The sequence below is a fragment of the Rhipicephalus microplus genome, chromosome 8 (assembly GCF_043290135.1).
Source record: "Rhipicephalus microplus isolate Deutch F79 chromosome 8, USDA_Rmic, whole genome shotgun sequence".
NCBI lineage: Eukaryota > Metazoa > Arthropoda > Arachnida > Ixodida > Ixodidae > Rhipicephalus > Rhipicephalus microplus.
Window position 1 is genome coordinate 55931904 of NC_134707.1, and position 21057 is coordinate 55952960.

The window sequence follows — 21057 nt, forward strand, 5'->3', positions numbered from 1 at the left end:
TTGTTCAGGCGTGTGAAGTTGCGTTTTGAGCTTTTGAGTGAGAGAGTAAGCCACGGAAACCCAGGCGGGCTTTTTACGTTGTCACGGCGGTGAGCTCCCTAACCTTATTCAATGAGCCATAGATAAACACGGGAACGCCTATAAGACTTTTATGAAGATTCATAGGCTTCGTCGCGATGACTATCCGTGACACGCGCTGTGAAAGCGATTGTTCCACTGTATGCGCCAGGGTGATCTAGTGTTACAATGCTCGACTGCTGAACCAAAGATTGAGGGACCCAATTACGGCCGCGGTGGCCGCATTTCCAGTGAAGGAAGAAATGTATAAGTTCCGTGAATTTAGAGTCGTGGTTTTCGGACGTTAAAGACCATCAATTATTATTACCATCCCAGTGCAAGTTTGAAGCTCGTAAATCTACTTTGGTTATTCAGTTAAACCTGGATATAACGAAATTTATAAATTTCCGAAAAAAGTTTGTTATAAAGAGGATTCCGTTATATGCAGGTTCGGCACAAAATTCAGAAAATAAACGTACAACTTAAACAAAAGGGGGACTGAAGGCAGAGCTAGCCCCCAAACACTTATTTTACAGTAAAAAAACTGCGTTATTATTGCGATAGCAATTATATGGACACTCTAGGCGGGCTGTTGATGTTGCCGCCATGTTCCGCAACAAGTCCAAATTGATAACACGCCCCCGCGCATCGTAACTTTCACAAGCGGGTAAAAGCGAGCGAGCGCTGCTGAAGTAGAGATCAAATGAGTCAGCCCATCTCTATCGACTGGAAAGTGCATAACATCTCCCGCGTGTTAGAACTGCCACCGAATGCTCAAACAGAAAGTAAAACCACCTGTCTTAAACGAGCATGAAACAATGGGAGTGGAGGGGTATCGCTCGAGTAGCAATAATGAACTTGGACATTGAGGGCGGTCGCGATCGCTGGCGCGCTTGCTATCTCGGCGAGTATCAGTGCAGTTTTAACGCGAAGAGACTGTGCGAAAAGAGCGAAGGGACCTTTGTGCGCCCGGCAAACGCAATCGCAATCGATCTGGTCAAAGTCGAAGGCGCGCAATTCTCCCCAACGAAGGATAAGCGCACGTGCATCTAATCTTCCCCCCCCCCCTCCGCACTAGCGGGGCAAAGTACGCGTGGGAGATAAGCGCGCGTCGGTGCAACGTGACGCGCTGTGCGCCGAGTGCAGGCGGCTTTTTTTCTCCTTAAGTTTTCATATATATTGGTAAGTATACATATATGATGAATGAAGGCGAAAAAAAAAACAGCCGGGACTATCCATATACATAATTGCTATCGCAATCAAAAAAAGCAAAGCTGAAAGTCGTCGGGGGACACACCATGCGCGCGCAGTGAAACTATGCATGCGCGCACAGCATTGAAAACGAAATTCGAACGACTCAGAGACAGACACGGACATCGCGGTAAACAATATTGGGTAAAGCACCGATACATATGCAGTGCGGCCCCACATATGCGACGCTAACTAATAGTGTGGCACTGCCAACGTGCAAAAGTAGTTTTTTTAGTAAGGAGGGGGGGCGCACACCAGCGCATGCGAGGGTGGTGGCGAGAAGGAGAGGCAGTGCCTTCTCGTGGGGTACAGGCCCGCCTCACGCGGGCCGTGTACCCGCTGTCGGCGCTTCGCATTTCGGTGGGGCAGCCGCGAAAGATGCATGCTCGTAGCAAAATGCGGAGCGAAATTCCCAGATTGTCCGTGGGGAAAGTTCGTTATATCAAGGTTGTCTCCCGCAGTTACTTTGTTACATAGAGGTCGCGAATACATGTGCTTCTTTGGAGCGACGGCGGGGAATAGAAAAATTCGTTTAATCGAGGAATTCGTTATATGTAGGTTTGTTATAAGCAGGTTTAACTGTATGGCAGGGTATGCAAAACGAAAACGAACGACAAAGGCTACTGCACTTGGTCTTTAAAAGCTTGACGTCAGATCTAAACATGCATTGTTTGTTTACGTCGTGCTCCTAGCATATAATGCCACATTAGGGGCTCTAAAGGCATCAAATACAGTTCCTTGTAATAGGTTCATAAACGTATCGGTGAAAATGAGAATGCACGATTCACAATTCGTTTAAATGATGCATAGAAGGCTACAGTTGCACAGCTTTACTACAGAGCCACGATGCATGGCAAGTTATTTTCATGAATGTTTTAAGAACTCTGAGGCACTATACCAGAAACGCTGCGCAAGTGAGTGTGACGTGCGCGACATTTCATTTCATTTCATTTTATTACCTTAAAAACCCAACATGGGCATTACACAAGGGGTGGGTTTACGTATGTTCATTATACAATAGTTGGAAATGACATGTGTATAAGCATTATTAAACACGGTATGAGTAATATGGGTACATGATTCTGCAATGTATACATGCAGTTGGAATGATGAAAATGACATCCAGTAGGTTTTATTCTGCAAAATGATCGGATATTTTTGTATGAATCTGGGTGCGCTGGTTAGGGCGGCAATTTCGTGGGGCAGGCTGTTCCGATCTGTGGCTGTGCGGAAAAAGAAAAAACCTGAAAAAGTTGCAGTATGAGTACGGGCGCGGCCCACTTGGTTCATGTGCAGAGTTCGATGTGACGTTCTGCCAGCGGGAATAATGTACGGTGGTTGATTAAGTGAACAATTATAGCACTTATGAAAAAGAGATAGGGATGATACACGGTGACGAGTAGCAAATGTCGGTAGTCCTAATTCATTTCGCATTGACGACACGCTGACATGACATGAATATTGAGAATGTATGAACCTTATAGCACGGTTTTGTACAGATTCGAGAGCGTTGATTAAATATGTTTGGTGGGGGCTCCATACTGTGCATGCGTATTCGAGCTTAGGGCAGATTATGGTTTGGTAGGCTAGTAATTTTACATAATTTGGAGCTTGTTTTAGGTGGTGTTTAAAGAAACCGAGTGCCTTATTAGAAGATGAGATGACGTTAGTGATATGCACGTTCCAAGACAAATCATTAGTTATGGTAACACCAAGATATTTGTAAGAGGATGCAGCTTCTAATGGTATGTTATTGATTGCATATAAATAAGCCAGAGGGTTACATCGGCGGGAGAAGGTCACAACTTTGCATTTATTTGGGTTTAGTGTCATTAGCCAGCAATCACACCATTGTTGCAGACGGTTAATATTTTCCTGAAGAGAATTTTGCTTAGATGTATTATCAATTGTTTTGTGAATGACACAATCATTCGCAAACATGCGAATATTACAGGTTACATGAGCAGGCAGATCGTTAATATATATTAAGAAGAGAAGAGACCCGAGAACAGATCCTTGTGGAACTCCGGAAGCTACTTGCAGGAAATCAGATGGGCTGTTGTTAATAAAGACAAACTGTGAGCGGTTATGATATGTTGACTTTTTGAACAAGTGGGGTATGTGGGCTTACTCTGAGCAAATTGAAGCGGCTTGTTGAGTTTTCATTCTGGATAGCTACTGAAGGCAACAAAAATTACAGTGAATTTCAGGGATGAGAAAATCCAGAAGGAATACCTGTAGAGACAAATAGTGGTACAGATGTTGCATAAACAGGACTAAAGTGTCTCAGACAGAGCGGGCAAATGTGTTTGAGGACGTCTGTGGATTAGCAGATGGCACCTCAGCTTCTGCTTATAGGAACAGTCAAAACGAGGCTTCGCTTTATGTACAAAAACTTCGAGGAGCCGGTTTTATCGACCCAGAAGTGTCCCCCCCCCCCCATTTCTGTGAAAGCATAGAGTAAGAAGGCTAGATTATTTCAGCTGGGGTGCTAGCTTAGGGCTTAGAATACCATAAACTGTTAAACAAATGCGTATATTGGTCCTAAGAAAAAGAAATACTGGCATTTTTTGGAGCTCATTCGATGGTACACTGCTGATGAGGTTGTGCGTAAGGTACTATAGACACAGCCAGGACGCTACAGATCCTCTTCGTTCAGTTTGCAGGTAATAATAAATGCTTTATGCTTTATCTAATTAAGGCTGTGTTATTCAAACAATGAAGGAAATAGTCTAGGCGTGCCCAACTTCTTAAACCGAAAGTGCTATACAGACGTAAGTGGCTTTCACGACCCACGGTGTCATCAAGAGGTGCCAGCTGCTTTATAGTGCTAGACAACCACCATAACTACAAGCTTGCGCGCGGCTCTCTTTTAGGCATGGTGACTGTGATGCTTCGCTGTAGCGCTCCACACTTTTCGTGGGAATTAGTTTTGAGTTCGAAAGCCAACATGCTTGCCAATGGATACAAAAATTAAAAAGAAACGACGATGTGCTTCTCGAAAAGGGTTGTTGTTGGTTCCCGCCTTTTCGAAGGTAAAGGAGGGAAATACACACTTCTGTGGCTGGTTATTTCTCACCTCGAGCAGCCCCTTTTAGTTGACCAGCACTAGTTGGCACTCTTTGGAAAAAATTTGCGCTTGCAGCCAAATCGTATTTTATTATTATCGCTCTAGAGGAAGGCATAAAACAGTTGCATCTGATCGGTACTTATCAGCGGAGCAGAAGCGCGTAGATTTATAAAGAGGATTCAACATAAATTGAGAACAACGCAGCGAGCAATGGAAAGGAAAACAACAGGTGTAACCTTAAAAGACAGAAAAAAAGCACAGTTGGTCAGGGAACAGTCTGGTGCTAAGGACATCATAGTTAAAATCAATGATTGATATGTGGAGTTTAACGTCCCAAAACCACCATTTGATTATGAGAGACGCCGTAGTGGAGGGCTCAGATGCCGTAGTAGTGGACAGCAGCAAGGGCAGTACCGGGCTGATTGGTGGAAACTGGGAGGGATCTTTGACCTGCAGTGGGTTTAGACACGCTCGTGATGATGGTGATGCCCACTGCGCCATGAAAAATGCACCGTCACAATCATCAATTCATAGAATGTCACACAGGGAGTCCCCTGGCCACTATTATTGTCAATGTACTGTGCTGTTCTAACCCCGTACTTTGAACATGGATAAGACACGCCCGGCCGATTAAATACACAACACAGACTTAGCACTCCCTTACACTATTAAGTGGTGTGGCCATTTTCTTAAACAACGCCCCCTGCCCCACCCCCATGCGCATGCCTACGACCACAACAATGAGTTGTCCGTCGTGGTGTAACAGTAGTTATTGTGCTCGGCTGCTTACCCGATGGTCATAGGTTCGATCCCCACCGCGGTGGTCGCATTTCAATGAAGGTGAAATGCTGAAGGCCCGTCTACTGTGCATTGTCAATGAGCATTAAAGAACGCCATATGGTCAAAATTTTCGCAGCCCTCGAGGCCTTCCGCTACGGCATCTCTCATAATCGTATCAATGGTTTTGGGAACGTCTAACCCCAAATACTATTATTATATCACAATAATGAGTTCGTGTGTACTGACGCTACGCAGGTTCGGGCGTTGCGCATGGTGCCGTGCTCATTCGACGCCTCACCGGAAAGACAAGTCGAGTCCCCCGGCACGGCGTCGTCGCCCACCGAACCTCCGACATCGGCAATTGACAGTCTAAAGCCAAACTGGATGACATGGGCGCCACTGGCCTCTCCCGAGACCTTCTCCGAGATTTCCAGCATCTCGTCTAAAGGTAAGCGGGGCAGCACGTAGTAAAGGCAGTACACGAACTCAAGGACCTCAGAGACGTCATCATCAAAGTGACGGGAAACACAGTGATTACCAAGGGGGCCCAAGGAAGAGGACGCAGTGTTTTTGGTTGACTGTCCGCCATACTGGCAGTGCTGTGATAGATTTGCGTGAGCTGAACTAGTTTACAATAAAACCACACGATACACAATTTATGTTCCTTGTATGCAATATTTGTTATAGGCATGTATTTTTTGTTACACATCATTTGTTATTCCTTGTTGAGGCCAATGTTGTAAGCACAGAGCATCACGTCAGATCGAAATATCTTGTTTTCCTAAGCGTTAATAACAATGTTTTCATTAGACGGAAGGGCAGAGGTCGAATTCTTGCTTTTTTTACACCCGATTTTTGTTGTATTCACGTTTGTTACATTGAGGTTTTGCTACATGTGTTCATATTTCAACATAGATTTATATCAGTTGGACCTTTGCAAGGATGGCAAAAAACAATGCCAGAGCTCAGGATGTGTTCGCAATTAGAAGGTGTGGGCTATGGTCTAGTATTCTACAGGGACCGCTGACACGATGGCATTCGAAATTTCAGTCCTGCATCAGAATGTGGAAGCATCGTTTAAAAGGAAACACCGCAGCAAGAAATACCTTCGAAAAAGCGTTTAGTAGTGGCTTAGATATGAACAAAAATAAATTTCAGGAAGTCATGGCTGCAGTAGGACAGTGGAATCTTCCCCCGTAAGTTTGAATAATCCCAGGACTCGAAGCACAACTTTTACTAGGCGCAGCTTAGAAGAGTTTCACTGAATACATATATTACATTATATTGGTTCAGTAAGTAAGATCGCTCTCCTCGATTTTCCAAAAATTTAAGCTTACATTACAGTGTACTCACGTTCTGCGCATTCCCTTCACGCCTCGCAACTTAAGAGGAGGTAAGTCACGCCATACTTTCGCAGGTTGGTTTGCGATGCTTGCGTTATGTTTGATCCTGATGTCATTCTGCTTGGTGAGGAGGAGGGATACAAGCCTTTCCCAAAGGAGCACTTAATTTTCATCAAATGTTCAGCAATTTTCAGCTAAGTGCACGAGCGCAACGCGTCTTAACATCAAAACAAAAGGATAGCCGTTTTTACATCCTAGTGCATACTTTACCGTCTAAAATCGCTTATTATACTGTTAATATTACAATTAAAATAATGAAATTAAAACCTAGAAAGTACGCCCAGACGAGAGTACAGGACTGGAGCTGGACCGAAGATTCTGAGTCCTGGGACTTTGCATGCACAATCTTCACCACCTAACCTACGCACGGCTCTTGTCCACAGTGTCTCTGAACTTGGTGAGTATTTCAATAAATAAAGATCTTTATAAGAATTTTAGCAATGTATATTCGGGTACATATATGATAACAAGGTTATTATTCCACATAGAACTGTCAATGTATTGATAAATTACTAGACTCTGTCGTAAGCATAAAATTATTTTTTTTACCACAAGTATGATTTTGCCACGTGCCAAGGGTTAAAACTATAAACAGGCATTACTCATATACGACCCACAAAACTGTGCTCACTGTTACAGAGCAAAAAATCGTGGCAAGAATGACAAAAGACGGGTCACATTATACAGGGAAGCCGTAAATAAATAATAACAATAATTTACAATTGAATACACTATATACAAATTTAAAACTTGCATTGAGTGAAGGTAAAGCAATAAGTATAGAATAGTTTAATAAAAAACTATAGTTCGTTACAATATAGAAAAAAATTTGTAGGACACCTTGTAAATTCTAAAGTGTGTTCAGTGAAAGCTTGTGGCCATTAGACTGACTGCGCGATCTCTTTTTTTTTGTCGTTGTTTCCCTCAGCAGTCACTTGAATGATGAGAATGTGTAAAGACGAGAGGCCACAGCTGTGGCTACGCAACTGTTGCTATGCGACTCCATGCTATCACTAGATTGCTGAGAAAATCTCAGGGGGAGAAGCCACAACTGGCACCGTTCCAGGGCACGGACAGACGAACACGAGTATGAGACATTGAACGTTAATAGCTGCAAGCTCCCAAATACCGTGCTCTTGTTGGTAACTTCTGTAAAAGAGTCGTCAAAGCCGTTTTTTTTTTCGAAGCATAATCACTTTCTCTATGCGAATTTAAATACCACACATATCGAGAACTAGAGGTTTCTTCTTTTCACCCAAATATGAGGTCTCACTGAGGGATTATTACATAATTCTGAAGAAATTTGCAAAGGACGCTCTAGTCTCTGGCTTATCATCATTGACATGAAAATGTGTCTGTTTGGGAACAGCTAAAATCCGTGACACTAAAAAGGTGTTTCACATCATGGAAATCAGTAAATGTGTTTGATTCAAATATGTAAATACTCTCCAGATGTTATAGTTATCGTTGTGGGTGTTGGTAGCATACGTTAATAGGCTGTAACCGCCTATGCATAAATAACTCATGCCACAGAGGCACAGCTATCGTAATTTTGTATAAGTTTATCTGAAATAATGTTTCATCTTTATGGTTGCTTTTAACAGTGCCATAATTTCGTCACGTCTAAGCATGTGCAATCTCTGACTTCTTTACGTGAAGTTATCGCGTACCAATAATGCTACAGCCGTTTTTGGGTGCTGAACACGCCATGCGTGAAGACGTTAACATTTTTAGCTCTCGACATGAACTGTTTTACTAGTTTTTGTCCGCCGCGATGGTGTAGCAGTTGCGTGGATCGGTTGATGAACCGACGGTCGCAAGACAAATCCCGGCCGCGGCGGTGGTATTTCAGGTGAAGGCGAATTGCTGAAGACTCACGTTCTGTGCGATATCAGTGCACGTAAATTAAAAGACACCAAATGGTGAAAATTTTCGGAGCTTTCCGCTATGACACGTCTCATAATCCTGCTGTGGGTTAGGCACGTGAAACGCCAGGACCCGTTATTGTTTTTTGCTGGATTTTATTCTTGTTTCTAGCTAGGTAATTCAATTACTGTTCCATGCTTCGTCCTATTTTTTTTCCTTTCGATGATTAGAGTTCTCTGTTTATGTGTATTCACAATCACTTTCAGGATGAAATAATTGAATCGAAAATAATGGCATATACTGTACCAATCGTTCCCCAGGAAGCCAGCGCGGCAGTGATGGTGCCGCGCTGACGATGGAGGCCTGGTCCCCGATCGCTCAGAAGAGAGCGGACAGCATGGTGATGGCGATGGAAACACGCTACGCAGAGGAATCGGCGCCACCGCCAAAAGAAACGGACGTGAGCGTCCAGCAGCGGGTGGTGACGACAGCTACCGTTGAAGCCTGGCCCACCTGGTTCTCCGACGTGCGTCTCGCACCTCCGGTTGCCGCGAGTCCAACTAACAGTACGGCCAGCGTCCACATGGAGTTCGAGGTACACACGTCAGTATAGACGGTGTCGTTAAAGTGCACATGCTCCACTACACTGATACACCTCAAACATGCCATGATACACTCATTAATCCCCTAACATGCACTGATACACTGGTGACATCCACTCATATAGCTCTGTACCACGCAGTGATACACTTGTTACTCCTCTAACATGCAGCAAGACACCACTGACATTCACTCATATTTTTTAAGTGTGAATACACTTTATAAGCGACCCCAAACCATCCACCGCCGTCGGCGGCGTCCGCAGTCTTCTCTCCATCTTTAAAAGAAAGAGGACTTGGTGGGCCGCAGCGCGACACTCTACCGAATAAGCCACGGACGCGACGCTGATATCGGTGTCAGTAACGCGCCTTATACCCCCTCCCCCTTCGCTCGCTCCTCCGCTCTCCTCGCTCGCTGCAGCTGCGCGAGCACCCCTCTCTCTCGTGCGCCCGCCTTCTCTCTCAGTCTCCCGTCGAGAGCGGGTCGTGAGGGGGAGTAAAGTTAAAATCCGTTGGCATTCGCCAGTGAGTTAACGTAAACTCCCCCGTGTGATCAAATTGCGATTCCCAGGAACCATTACACCATAAAGGCACCATAGTGTGATTAATAAATATAATAGTGCGAATTAATAAATACCCCTCATAGCATTACCCCGTGTATTCGCACTTAACCATGTTCACCCCCGGGGAAATGCTTGGGAGTTTTTTTTTAACACACTGTGATGCACTTGTTACTCCCTTAACATCGACTCATACACCACTTACATCCACTCATCTACTCCTCTAACATGCAGTGATACACTTGTTACTCCCCTAACACGCTGTGATACACCTCTGATATTCATTCATCTACTCCTCCAACACACAGTGATATGCCTGTTACTTCTCAAATACACTGATACGCCACTAACGTTCGCTCATATACTCCTATAATGTGCATTGATAAACTAGTTACCCCCCTAAGATGTACTCATACACCGCTGACATTCACTCATAATTTCCTCTCACAACCAGTGATACACTTGTTACTCCCATAACATGCACTGATACAGTGCTGACATCCACTCATCTACTCCTTTTACACCCAGTGATGTACTTGTTACTCCCCTAACATGCATAGATACACTGCTGACATCCGCTCATCCACTCCTCTTACAAGCAGAGATACACTTCTTTCTCCCCAAACATGCACTGATACACCGCTGACATCCACTCATCTACTCCTATAAAATACGGTGATGTACTTGTTACTCCCACAAAATGCCCTAATAAATCGCTCACATCCAATCATCCACTTCTCTTACTCGCAGAGATACACTTTTTACTCACCCAACATGCACTGATACACTACTGACAATCATTCATATACTCCTATAATGCACTTGTTATTGCCCTAACATGCAGGGTTAAACAACTGATATTTACTCACATAATCCCTTAATATGCAGTTATCCACTGATTACTCCCCTAACGTGCAGCGATACGCTGCTGACAATCACTCGTATACTCCTCTAATATGCAATGATACATTGGTTACTTCCCTAAACATGCACTAATATGCCGCTGACATTCATTTACCAATGCGTACGCGTTCCGCATAGGAATGGCTGACACTGCTGCATGCAACCATTGTGGCAGTGATGAAACAACTTGGCACATTCTGTGTGAATGCCCACAATACTGCTCGCAGAGACAGTCACTCTGCAATACACTAGATGAACTGGACAATCAGCCTCTTTCGGAAGAAAGACTCCTGCGCTGCCGACAGGACTTTATGTCGCAGAAGAAGGCTGTGAAGGCGCTCATGCGCTTCTTGCGTTCAACCGGCCTGTCCAAACGACTGTGATCGGAACTCCCCGAGTGTGTGCGCATGTGTTTTTTTTTTAATTTATTTTATATCTCTCTATAGCTATCCTCTTTCCGACCCTTTTCCCCACCCCCGTACAGGGTAGCAAACCAGTTCGTCTAGGTTAACCTCTCTTTCTCTTCCTTTTAATTATTTCTCTCTCTCTCTCTCTCCTCTAATACACTTGTTCCTTCCCCAACATGCATTGGTACACCATTGACATTCACTCATATACTCCTCTATTATGCACTGATGTGCTTGTTCCTCCCCTACTATGCACTCATACACCATTTGAATATGCTTGTCTAGTCCTCTAACACGCAGCGATATGCTTTTTACCCCCCTAAGTACATTGGTGCACCACTAACCCACACTCACAGACGTGTTTCTCGTTCAAGCTAACATCGTGCCCTGAACCTGTCTTCATTGTTTAGGCTACTAGTGTGTAAACTGAATAGGGTTGAAGCATTGTTTGCTTAGCTTAATTGACATGTGTTTAATTGTTTCAATGGCAATGCATGCAATCAAAAAAGTCAGCTTGTGCTACCAGTAGAACGATATTATGGACACGTCCTCAACAGGAGCTCAATAAGGGAAAGTTAGTACACAAGTTCTGTATTTATCTGGACATCGTTAAAGATTGTTCTAGCATCCGTATTGGCTTAACTTTTGTTTCACAGCCACATTCAGCTGACAGTGTTGTGCTATTATGGCTTCACGCTTTGTAAATACTGTGGAACGGTGTACCGGTGAATGGGGATATTAACACGCTAGCAAGAGACACGCAATTCAAGTCGCACAACTGGCATTGTGTGAATCCTCTAGTATGTTCGTGTCCTTTCTTGCCAGTACTGTGTTCCAGAGTATTCACAAGGACGAACTAACTGCTGTCAGCTCATCACGCCTAATAATTACTTGTCGCTCATTCTTATTTCATCTTATTCTTTTCCGACAGACGTTAAGAGAGCCGGCGGCACAAGACAGCTTCGAGCGTCAGCCGCACGTCGTTGAGGACACGATGCAGAAGCGACCTCCGGCTCCCTCCTCCGGCCTCTGCATTTCCGAGAAAGATGCCGTGGGGGGCAACCAGGATCGGGAACGCATCTTCCCGACTCGGGAACCGGCGAAGCGTGTGACCTTCGACCTCTTCGCGACCAGTGACGGCTCTCCCCCGCGAAAGGGTCCCCCCTGGACTTGTCACCAGGACCGGTGTGGTGGTGAACCATTTTTTGTCAGGGACAAACGTATCAGAGCAGCGGAAGATGAGGACTCCGGGGACAGCATGTACAATTCGGGCGAGTCCTTCCCGCCTCCTCCCCCGACGTGCTTCTTAAAGGAGAGGTTTCAGCGTCCCGAGGAAGATCCATGCGGCGAAGATGAGTCAGCTGCCAAGCTGTTTGACGCGTACGGCTTCAACCCTTCCTGTTGCTACATGGGTTCACCACCTCCACAGACGCCGCCTCACTCCACGGTGACGGTGTCGGACAGTAGTGATTCTGACGAGGAGGACGAAATGAGCAGTGACTCGGGGGGTGGGGCGACCCTCTTCAACGCCTCCAAGCTAGTGGTCACTTCCAGTCCTGCCAGGACAAAGTGCTTGACAATACCGCAGACGACTAGGCACGGTGCCCGACCACCTCCCATGGAGAGCAGTTTATAGTGGATGGCGGATGTTGCCTGAGCATGCGGCATATTTATTGCGATGTATCGTTACGTGCTTCGCGCGCGTTTTGAAGGAAGCGGTGAAAGGGTGCTAGTTGACGTAGAACTTTTGTGTGCGGTTTATAACCGAGAAAGGGCCAAGCCTCATTTCGTTCAAAGTGTGTGATGGTGCCATAGTCGTGCTGGATGAAATATGCCCGTGCGAATGATGCGCTATTTCGGTAAAACCGCGTCCTTTCATATGACACTCCGTTGAATCACATCAATTGCGAGAATGGCGAGAGTCGCGGTGACAAGGTCGATGCTGCTTTACACGTCGTTCCTGTGTAATTGCATTTTAGTTTCAACGTAAATTCTTGCTTTTGTTCCTACATATCTCGATTTTAAAGCTTAAAAGACGTCAACGATTATATCCTCTCAGGAAAAATCTTATTTTCTGGACAAATATGCCCAAGGACAGGAATACGCTTTAAAAAGAGCCAGCCAAGCTGCGAAAAGAAAAAACAGACATGCCAAATGTAGATATATTTATCGCTACATATGTCTGCCTCAACACCTTTTTTGTTAAAAAAAGTCTTCTTGTTTCTAATTTATTTTAGGATATTGCAGACCTACCAAGAACTAAAATACGCGCCAGTTGGTTATACAATATTCTAATAGCACAGTTGTGTGAAAGGAACGATTTGGCCCAAACACATAGCACAGATGATGAACTGTTTAAATTATATCGTTATGTAATGCGTACAGGGCTGTTCAAAAGTTTCCAGGCCACTATTTTCTGTATTCCTATGGCAGCGTGGCCTATGAACTTCTGACCCCCCCTCTGTACTTCCAACAGCAAAAGTTTGCGGGACGCGCAATGTTCGCTAAAGCTGAATTGCCACTTTGTTTGGGAATGTTTTTTTTAATAAATGTTCCACACTGCACTTGGCACTCCGACCCATACAGTCGCCAGCTTTATTGCAAGCATTAAGTGCTGATATAGCCGAAATTCGCATTTGTTCTGAATCCAATGTCTCGAAAACATTTGCTGTTGATAGTACATACACGGACAGTGCTACCCTCACTTTGAGGTAAATGCTGGTGATAATAGAAGCTGATGCTAAAGACACAGCACGTACACTGCAAGCGCCTATGTAAATACAGTGTACCTGCAGTGACCTTTGTTTTTTTAAAGATGGTGTAGATACTCTTGTATATAGATGAAAAGAAAAGGTGCAAAATACGCACTTAGTGATCTGTGTTCATGCATGCTCAAGTATAATCAGTCCTTGGGCATTACAGCGGGATTGTCGAGGAGAACCCTACGAAACTTCATGCCGGCAGCGTGGAGCACTTAGGTGCTCTAAGAAAGTGAAAGCGAATTCGGGTGTATTGAACAGTACAAGCTATGACTGGCATAACTGATGGTCAAAACAGAAGCGAAATTTTCAAACGAAGTATAGTCTTGAAGCGCTTAGGCAGGGTAGAACAAGAAGTGCTTCAGGCAAGGGTCAAGCCCTCAACAAGAGGACTATGTGGACATTAATGAGCCTCAAAATTTCGGATGCTTATGAAAACTGATGGTAGCGCATCACCAATGCAAGCAGTGGGAGCCCTCAAAAACTATTCAAGTGCACTCACTTTACGACTATAGGAAATAGTCTTAGATGCCAACGAAACGTGTATTTACGGGTTGCCTGAAGTCATTGGTACGGCATGCAGAAAACATGACCACACTAGAGACACTTGCTTCCTTGAGTTTATCGCCAATGGCTTCCAGTCAAACCTAGTCCAACTACAGCAAAGTGTAAAAAAAAGCGCCACCCGTGGTTTGGGTGGTGCCGCTCAATTGTGCCCTGCCATATCTTTGCCAACTTTCGTAGCATTGTAGCTGAGTAGAAGTGCGTCAATAGTGATGAGAGGGTAGGGGTGCCAACCCGTATGACGGCGTGAGGGTTATGTGATAACGTTCCTTCTCTGGATTATGCTTTTGCTTCGCTAGTGCTTTCTCCTTCCGAACTTCTTTGAAGCGACGTTGCGCCTAAGGAGCCTCAGCTGTCTCATTGTGCACTAGAAGCCGGCAAGCATGCTCGGGCATTGTGGTATCCACGTTTTTGTCATATATGAAGATGTAATTTAGCCATTCCGCAAATGCTGGTACCGCAGCGCTATCGCTAAGACGATGCGAAGAAGGTGGTTGACGAAGAATAGGGAATAGCGTGGCTACGTTACATAAGCATGGTACTGAGTTGTAAATATTTGTAGTTTAGCTATACGATTGCTCTCAGTGAATTACTTTTTCTTCTGGACGCATGGAGAACATAAACGTTCTGACAAATATTATGGTCCAAATAAGTGTTTACGTAAGTGTTAGATGACACATTCCAGACGTCACTGACCTGTAATCACAGTCGTCCTCACATTTGCAGAGCAGACTACATTCCATTCGTTACAAGTGGTGGGCGATAAAGTTAATTGCGGATATAGTAATATGTTGACATACGTACCTACACATGCTTCATCTTCCTACACAAACCAGCTTCAAATCAAGTAAGCAGCCTTTGCGATGTGTGTCAAATTTTTAATGCCTGGTTTACAATTTGAAGGTGGCTCAGAACTGCACTTTTCATGTTTCACAGATTATTTAATTTCGAGCAGAGGGTTGGTGGCGCCACCTGGCACGCAGCCCAATCCAAATGAACACTGAACTGCTCCATGTTTTTGGCAAATGTTATGGTTAGCATGGCGCCGAAAAAAGGGCATTTGATGTAAATCACAAAACGTCACCACCCTCTTGAAAAAAGTGCTTGTTGTGTACATCCATGTTGTTCGAAATCTGTATAAGTGTTGCGAGGTTCTCTATAAACGCTCGTCTGCATTGTGAAGCGCGAGAATACTGGACGTGTCACAGTATTATGTGCATTGCTACAACTCTATCAATTGTCTTTTTGGAGTCTATCTATTAGAACTACTGAAATTTCGGAAGTTTAAAACTCCTCTCATTCTTTCAATCCCGGATCAAGAACTAGCAAAAACTGCCGGAAATGCACAGAACCGCGTTACCATTTTCTGTTTCTTCAACACGTTTGTTGTAGATTATCAGTGCCTCTTATCACGGGGATCTACGGGCGTTTTGTGATTGGTAACAAAAAATAAAAAAAAAACTGGCAGGAAAGTGTAGGTTATCCGACCATGACGACTTCTGATATCACCACGCTACTACAGCGCGCCTTGAAGCGACCTGAAAATTGTTTATAACTCGATGTTGTCGTAACAGTCGCAGTAGAATAGATATCAACCTTTAATGAAAGTCATTTCTCGCTTTGAGCTCTTGCTAAGGTGCATCATTCAGTGTGTTGCGGCACTTTCTGATTAGATAAGTGCGTGTTTATCGGCGTTTGTCAAACGTCGTGCGCTGCGCACGACGGTCACGCTCAGCGCACCGACTGATAACACGTAGATAAAAATGACATTGTGCTATTATAACTGGATTTATGAATATGAAAGATCGTGTTGTATGTCACAGGTTCGGTGTCAATGCCAAACATGGATATTGTGTCCTGAATTGCTAAACAGATGTGCCACGCAAGGATTGACCATTCCTAAGGAATGACTTCTGTTCAGATTGTACAAAGCTTGTTCACGACGACAAAGTTGTGTGAGCTAAAAACTTCATTCCATAGAAATTGTGATTAGAAGGCTTTGCCAAATAAAAGCTCCATTCCGTATAGACTAATAGACATATAGACCAACCTCAAATTCCACGCTCATTCGTCCTTCTATTTTTTTAGATGCGAAGCAGCACTTTGACTAGCCTGTGTAACGCTGTCCCTCCGTACACACCTCCTGCGCATGCCGGCGTCTCGCGACGCATGCTCGCGTCCCGTGCTGAGACGTGCATGTTCGCGTCTGGTGCCGGCCCAGGAATACACCCGCCAAACTGTCGCTCGCCTCCTCATTTCTCGCCTCGCAAGGTTGACGCAGGCAGCGTCTGCTAGCGAAAAACCAACTGCTCGCTCTGCACAACTGTTCACTGGACACCCAGTATATCTAGGCACTGAATCGCGCGTTCGGAATTCAGTCAAGGGCATCTTTAGTAGGCTCTCGCTTGATGAGTGCCAGCATTAACGTCGCTGCCAGTGTAAGCGTTAGCGCCCGCTGCTTCGCATCTACGCATGGTTCCCTTACGCGGGAAGTGGTCCAAGTTCTTATGTTCTCGGCAGTCATGCTGCAAGAGAGACCATTGAGCTTGTAACGGCTGGCAATGTACAAAGCAAGATTTTTGTTTGCTTTTTGCTCCCAGGAATATATTAAAGCTCAATCGAGAACACGTTAGTATCCAGCAAGGTCTTAACTAAACGGCGTTCCTTGAGCTTTGTCTGTGCATAGCGCTTCTTGACACTTCATTGAGACACCGATGAAGATTAACAAAGTAAATGCTTGGAGTGGTGGGTGTGAGTGCAGATTTTAATGAATTGGTCTCAACAGTGAGTTGGAGGCAGCGTAAACTGGTAAAAAGAAAAAAAAAAGTGGAAAATTACTAAGTATTGCCGTATTGCCGTTTTGCGTAAGTGGGATTTCGAAATATCAATTTCTGTGATGTTCAAAGAACTTTGCACCAACTAATGGAAAGTATAAGCAGTCGTTCCTTGATAATGGAGGTAAAGCTTTGATTGCGAAGGTCGTGCTCTTGCTGCAGGAAATTGACGCGAATGCAGCCACAACCTATGACAGAAGCGGGACAATTAGGCTCTCGTAACTCAAAAACGACTTCGATATATGATGGCTTCCCTCTATCACATTTTTCTAGCTATCTGCACCACAAAGCTGCTTTTTTTTTCTAGTACTATATTTCTTCGATGTACGGCTTCACCTGTTACGTTTCTCGGTTCACTCGTTCTGTGTAACATAGACGTGTGCATGGAGGGGAGGCGAGCAGGAAGGGTACCCCTTCCCCCCCCCCCCCTAGGTGCTTAAGAGGGGGCTATTGCAAAACCTGCCCATACATTGACTTGGTTGGGGTGGGGGTCGCTGCTGCGATGATCCTTCACCACCGCCTTCCCCGAACCCTGCGAATGCCCATTCTGTGTAATGGTCACATCCTCAGCCTTCCGTCGTTACCAGTTACCAGTACTACGACTACCACTGGTACTCATTTTATATGTGATGTATCTTTGATTCCAACTGAGGGGATTTGTTGAGGGGATTCAGGTCACACTCTAAGCAAAACTAAACTATATTTTTTGTTTACCATGTTGAGCTACGTACACGACTCGCTTATAACCCTATCTAATAAGGACACTTCAAAGGGTCATCGTCATCGTGTCTCACGATTCTCCACTACTCGTCCACTGAGACGCATCCGGGAACGAACAATTACCTGTCTTCATTGTATCTTCGCTCAGATAAGGTGAATGTATCAGGTGTTGCTGCCCGCGCCGCCAGCTAGTCTACTTTTCTTCAAACGAAAAAAAAATGCTTTTCGTACAGGTTTCAGAGTGAGTGCTTGCCTGCCTCGCGATTCTCTTAACTTCTCGTGTGATATGTAGCAGCTTCGGGTATTGTAGAGCAAATTATCCCGCCTTCGACACCCATAAGAAGACCAAGGTTTTTAAAGTAAGTGTTGATATGTTTGTATCTAGCCTTGGCTCAGTTGCTAAGCATGATTGTAAGACTGGTCAAAGCTTTCTGCTTTTTGCAGTGACTCGGCTGCTGAGATCAATAAAGAAATGATACTATGAAACGGGGGCATCTCTTTTTTTTCCAGTAGTGATATAATTTGCTCTCGGTCTTCCTCAGCAGGTGTTCGCTTTTGTCAGACTTTTGTGTTCATTTTTGATGAAAAGATGCGTGCCTCGAAGAAAGCGAACACGTCACATCAAAACGAAACAGACATGTCTACCTCATCAGAGAGAGAGAGAACTAAACTTTATTTTGCGGCCAGGTGCATGTTCTCCTCGCCCGGAGGTCGGCGACATGCTCATTCCAGGTAGCCATGGCTAGCCGCCGACGCCCGAGCCCTTTCCATCAGCCGGAGCTGCTCATCAGGGTTTACCGGCTTCAGCAACGCCTCCCGTTGGTCTTCTACTAGAGTTGCTTGTCCGCTCTGTTCATTTGTAGGTGAGATACTCAATAGAAAAAAAAACTTAGTGGGGGCTGGAGCTACTTCTTCATGACTGAAATTTGGTTGCGTTATAGGGGATGTTCAAAATGTACAGCGACATCTGTGGAAGATGTTCGCCGCAATTCTTTAAAAGGAGCGCATGATAAATCCGAGTCCACCGCGACAAAGGCGTTAAACATGTGCCACAAAGTCGAGAGAAACAAGCGAAGGAAAATTATCAGTTCGTGAGTAAACAACCACTTTAATACTCTTAAAGATGACACGGTCATCAAGACGACAAGCTGAAAGGATAGTGTGCAGGTTTGGGATATGGGAGTGAAAATACAATTCCATCATGCAGGTCAAAAGAAGTGAGCGAAAGCACCTGGCAGTTTGGTACGACATAATAACGAAATTCAAGGGGAATCAAAGAAAAAAATTGGGGGACCCTTAAGTTTCGCCTTTAAGAGTTGAGCGCAATAGCGAAATCCGGCCCCTAGTGCACCCTTCAAGCGTTAAGTGCATACTTATTAATATGTTTTATTACATATACACGCACGCACACAAACACGCACACAGTAGATTGGACCAGCGCGTGCTATTATCGCCGAATGGGCTCGTTTTCATCGTGACGCCTGTCGAACAAAATGCGCTAAAGGGGTCCTGAAACACTTTTTCAAGTAACCATGGAATGAATTCACCAGAAGAGCTTATTGCCTCACCAATTCAACGGCGAAAAAAATTTAAGAATCCGTCCAGTGCGAGTGAAGTTACAAAGGTTTGTCGCATGCTGCAATTGCATTATCTTTTCTCTCGTCCAGACGAAAGCGCTTGAAGCTAAGCAGGGAGGGGTGGCAGGGCAAAGAAACTACCGCGCCTCGTGACCTTGAGCACTTTTTTTTTCTTCGAACGCGCGACTTTTCCAGTGTGATAGCGCGCACGCGGGGACAAGTAGCGGCCTCCCACGGCTATCTCGGTGATTTGATTTTTCAGTCACAGATGCACAGACGATTTTTCGCTCACAACCAACGGGGCCGACGCCGGCGGCGGGTTTTCTGCGACACGAGCTCTCTAACGCTATCGCATTAAAATCACAGCTTATCCACGGAGTGAATGATGATGAGTTGGGCGAAGCGTCCATCCGTGAATGCGTCCATGCGTCCGATCGCGTTCGAGAATGCAGACGGCACGTGGGTAACACCGACGAGACGTTAGCCAAGGAAACTGAGTACAAGTGTCTTCAACGCGACCGCTGCTCTGCTTCGTCCATGCCGCACCAACTATCCAGGAGGCTGAAAGAGGCACTCGTTCGACTATCCAGAAGGCCAGAAACACAGGAGTTTACTACGTGGACGTCACCGCACCTGGACTGAGGGGATACTGTACGGCAGCCGTATTCCACAAGAAAACGCAGGTGAATGGGCTTTCCTTTAAGTCTCGCAACTCAACACAGGCGGAGGAGGTCGCTATAGCATTACGTCTTTCGCACCGTGCTTTTAATGTAATTATTACCGATTCCCGAAAAGCTTGCGGCCGATACTTGGCAGGAGAAATTTCACGCCTCGCCTACGAAACTCTGCGTGCGAGCACGAGGTTCACCAAACCCATCCCAAAACGCGTGGTATGTACTCCAGGTAATCAAGGGCTTCGAGGGAACGAGGCCGCAGACACGGCTGCCCGAGCCCTCATTCCCCGGATACCTCGTTCGAGTCCTATGAACTGAACCCCACAGCCACCACTGCTAACGTACAAGGAAATGGTGCAATATCGCTCCCAGCATCGCCGGTACCCACTCCCTGCCCAGGGTCTGGATAAGGCGTGAGAAATAACTTTGCGCCATCTACAAACAAACACGTTGCTATGCCCGACGATATTACAATATTTTGACTCCGCAGTCAGCGGCAGGTGCAATCACTGTGGGCAGACAGCAGATGTCTACCATATGCCGTGGGCCTGTCAGCTAAACAGAGCCGTTTCTCTCCTCTCAAACTCTACGCGAGAGGACTGGGAGGCCACGCTGCTTAGCTGCTCTGACCTTGGAGCCCAACAGTCCATGATTGCCCGAGCAAGGGCAGCGGTATGGTCCATGATAAGGCAGATGCTTGGGCTAGTTGGTGATTGGGAATCAACATATTTGCACGGCGCAAGACTACAGGCAGTTGCGACGTAACTACAGAAGAAGAGACAAGGACAGAAAGAGCGCTGTACACAGCCACTTCTGTAGTTACGTCGTAACTACGCGTAGTCTTGCGCGGTGCAAATATGTTGGTATAGTCCAATGACGTTCCGGACTGAGGATGTTTCCTAGTCTGTAAGGCCCTTTCGGTGGCTCATACGCTCTCTTTATAATAAAGTTTTTACCGCCACCCCCACCAGGAGGCTGAGAGAGGCACTTGTTCTCCGCGTACCCAGGCACAGCTCGAGCAGCAGCCAATCGG

The 21057-nt window shown here is 45.4% G+C and overlaps 1 protein-coding gene across 2 annotated transcripts in view; it reads left to right on the forward strand.

Annotated features, from left to right (window-relative positions):
• Positions 1 to 18259, forward strand: part of inaE (inactivation no afterpotential E) — a 220185-nt gene extending 201926 nt beyond the window's left edge. For both annotated transcript variants that reach the window (XM_075871878.1, XM_075871879.1), the window contains exons 19-21: positions 5414 to 5606; positions 8748 to 9022; positions 11828 to 18259. In XM_075871878.1, coding sequence (XP_075727993.1) covers positions 5414 to 5606; positions 8748 to 9022; positions 11828 to 12532 — 1173 coding nt within the window. In that variant the 3' untranslated portion in view covers positions 12533 to 18259. The remainder of the gene's footprint in view (positions 1 to 5413; positions 5607 to 8747; positions 9023 to 11827) is intronic.
• The last annotated feature ends 2798 nt before the right edge of the window (positions 18260 to 21057 follow it).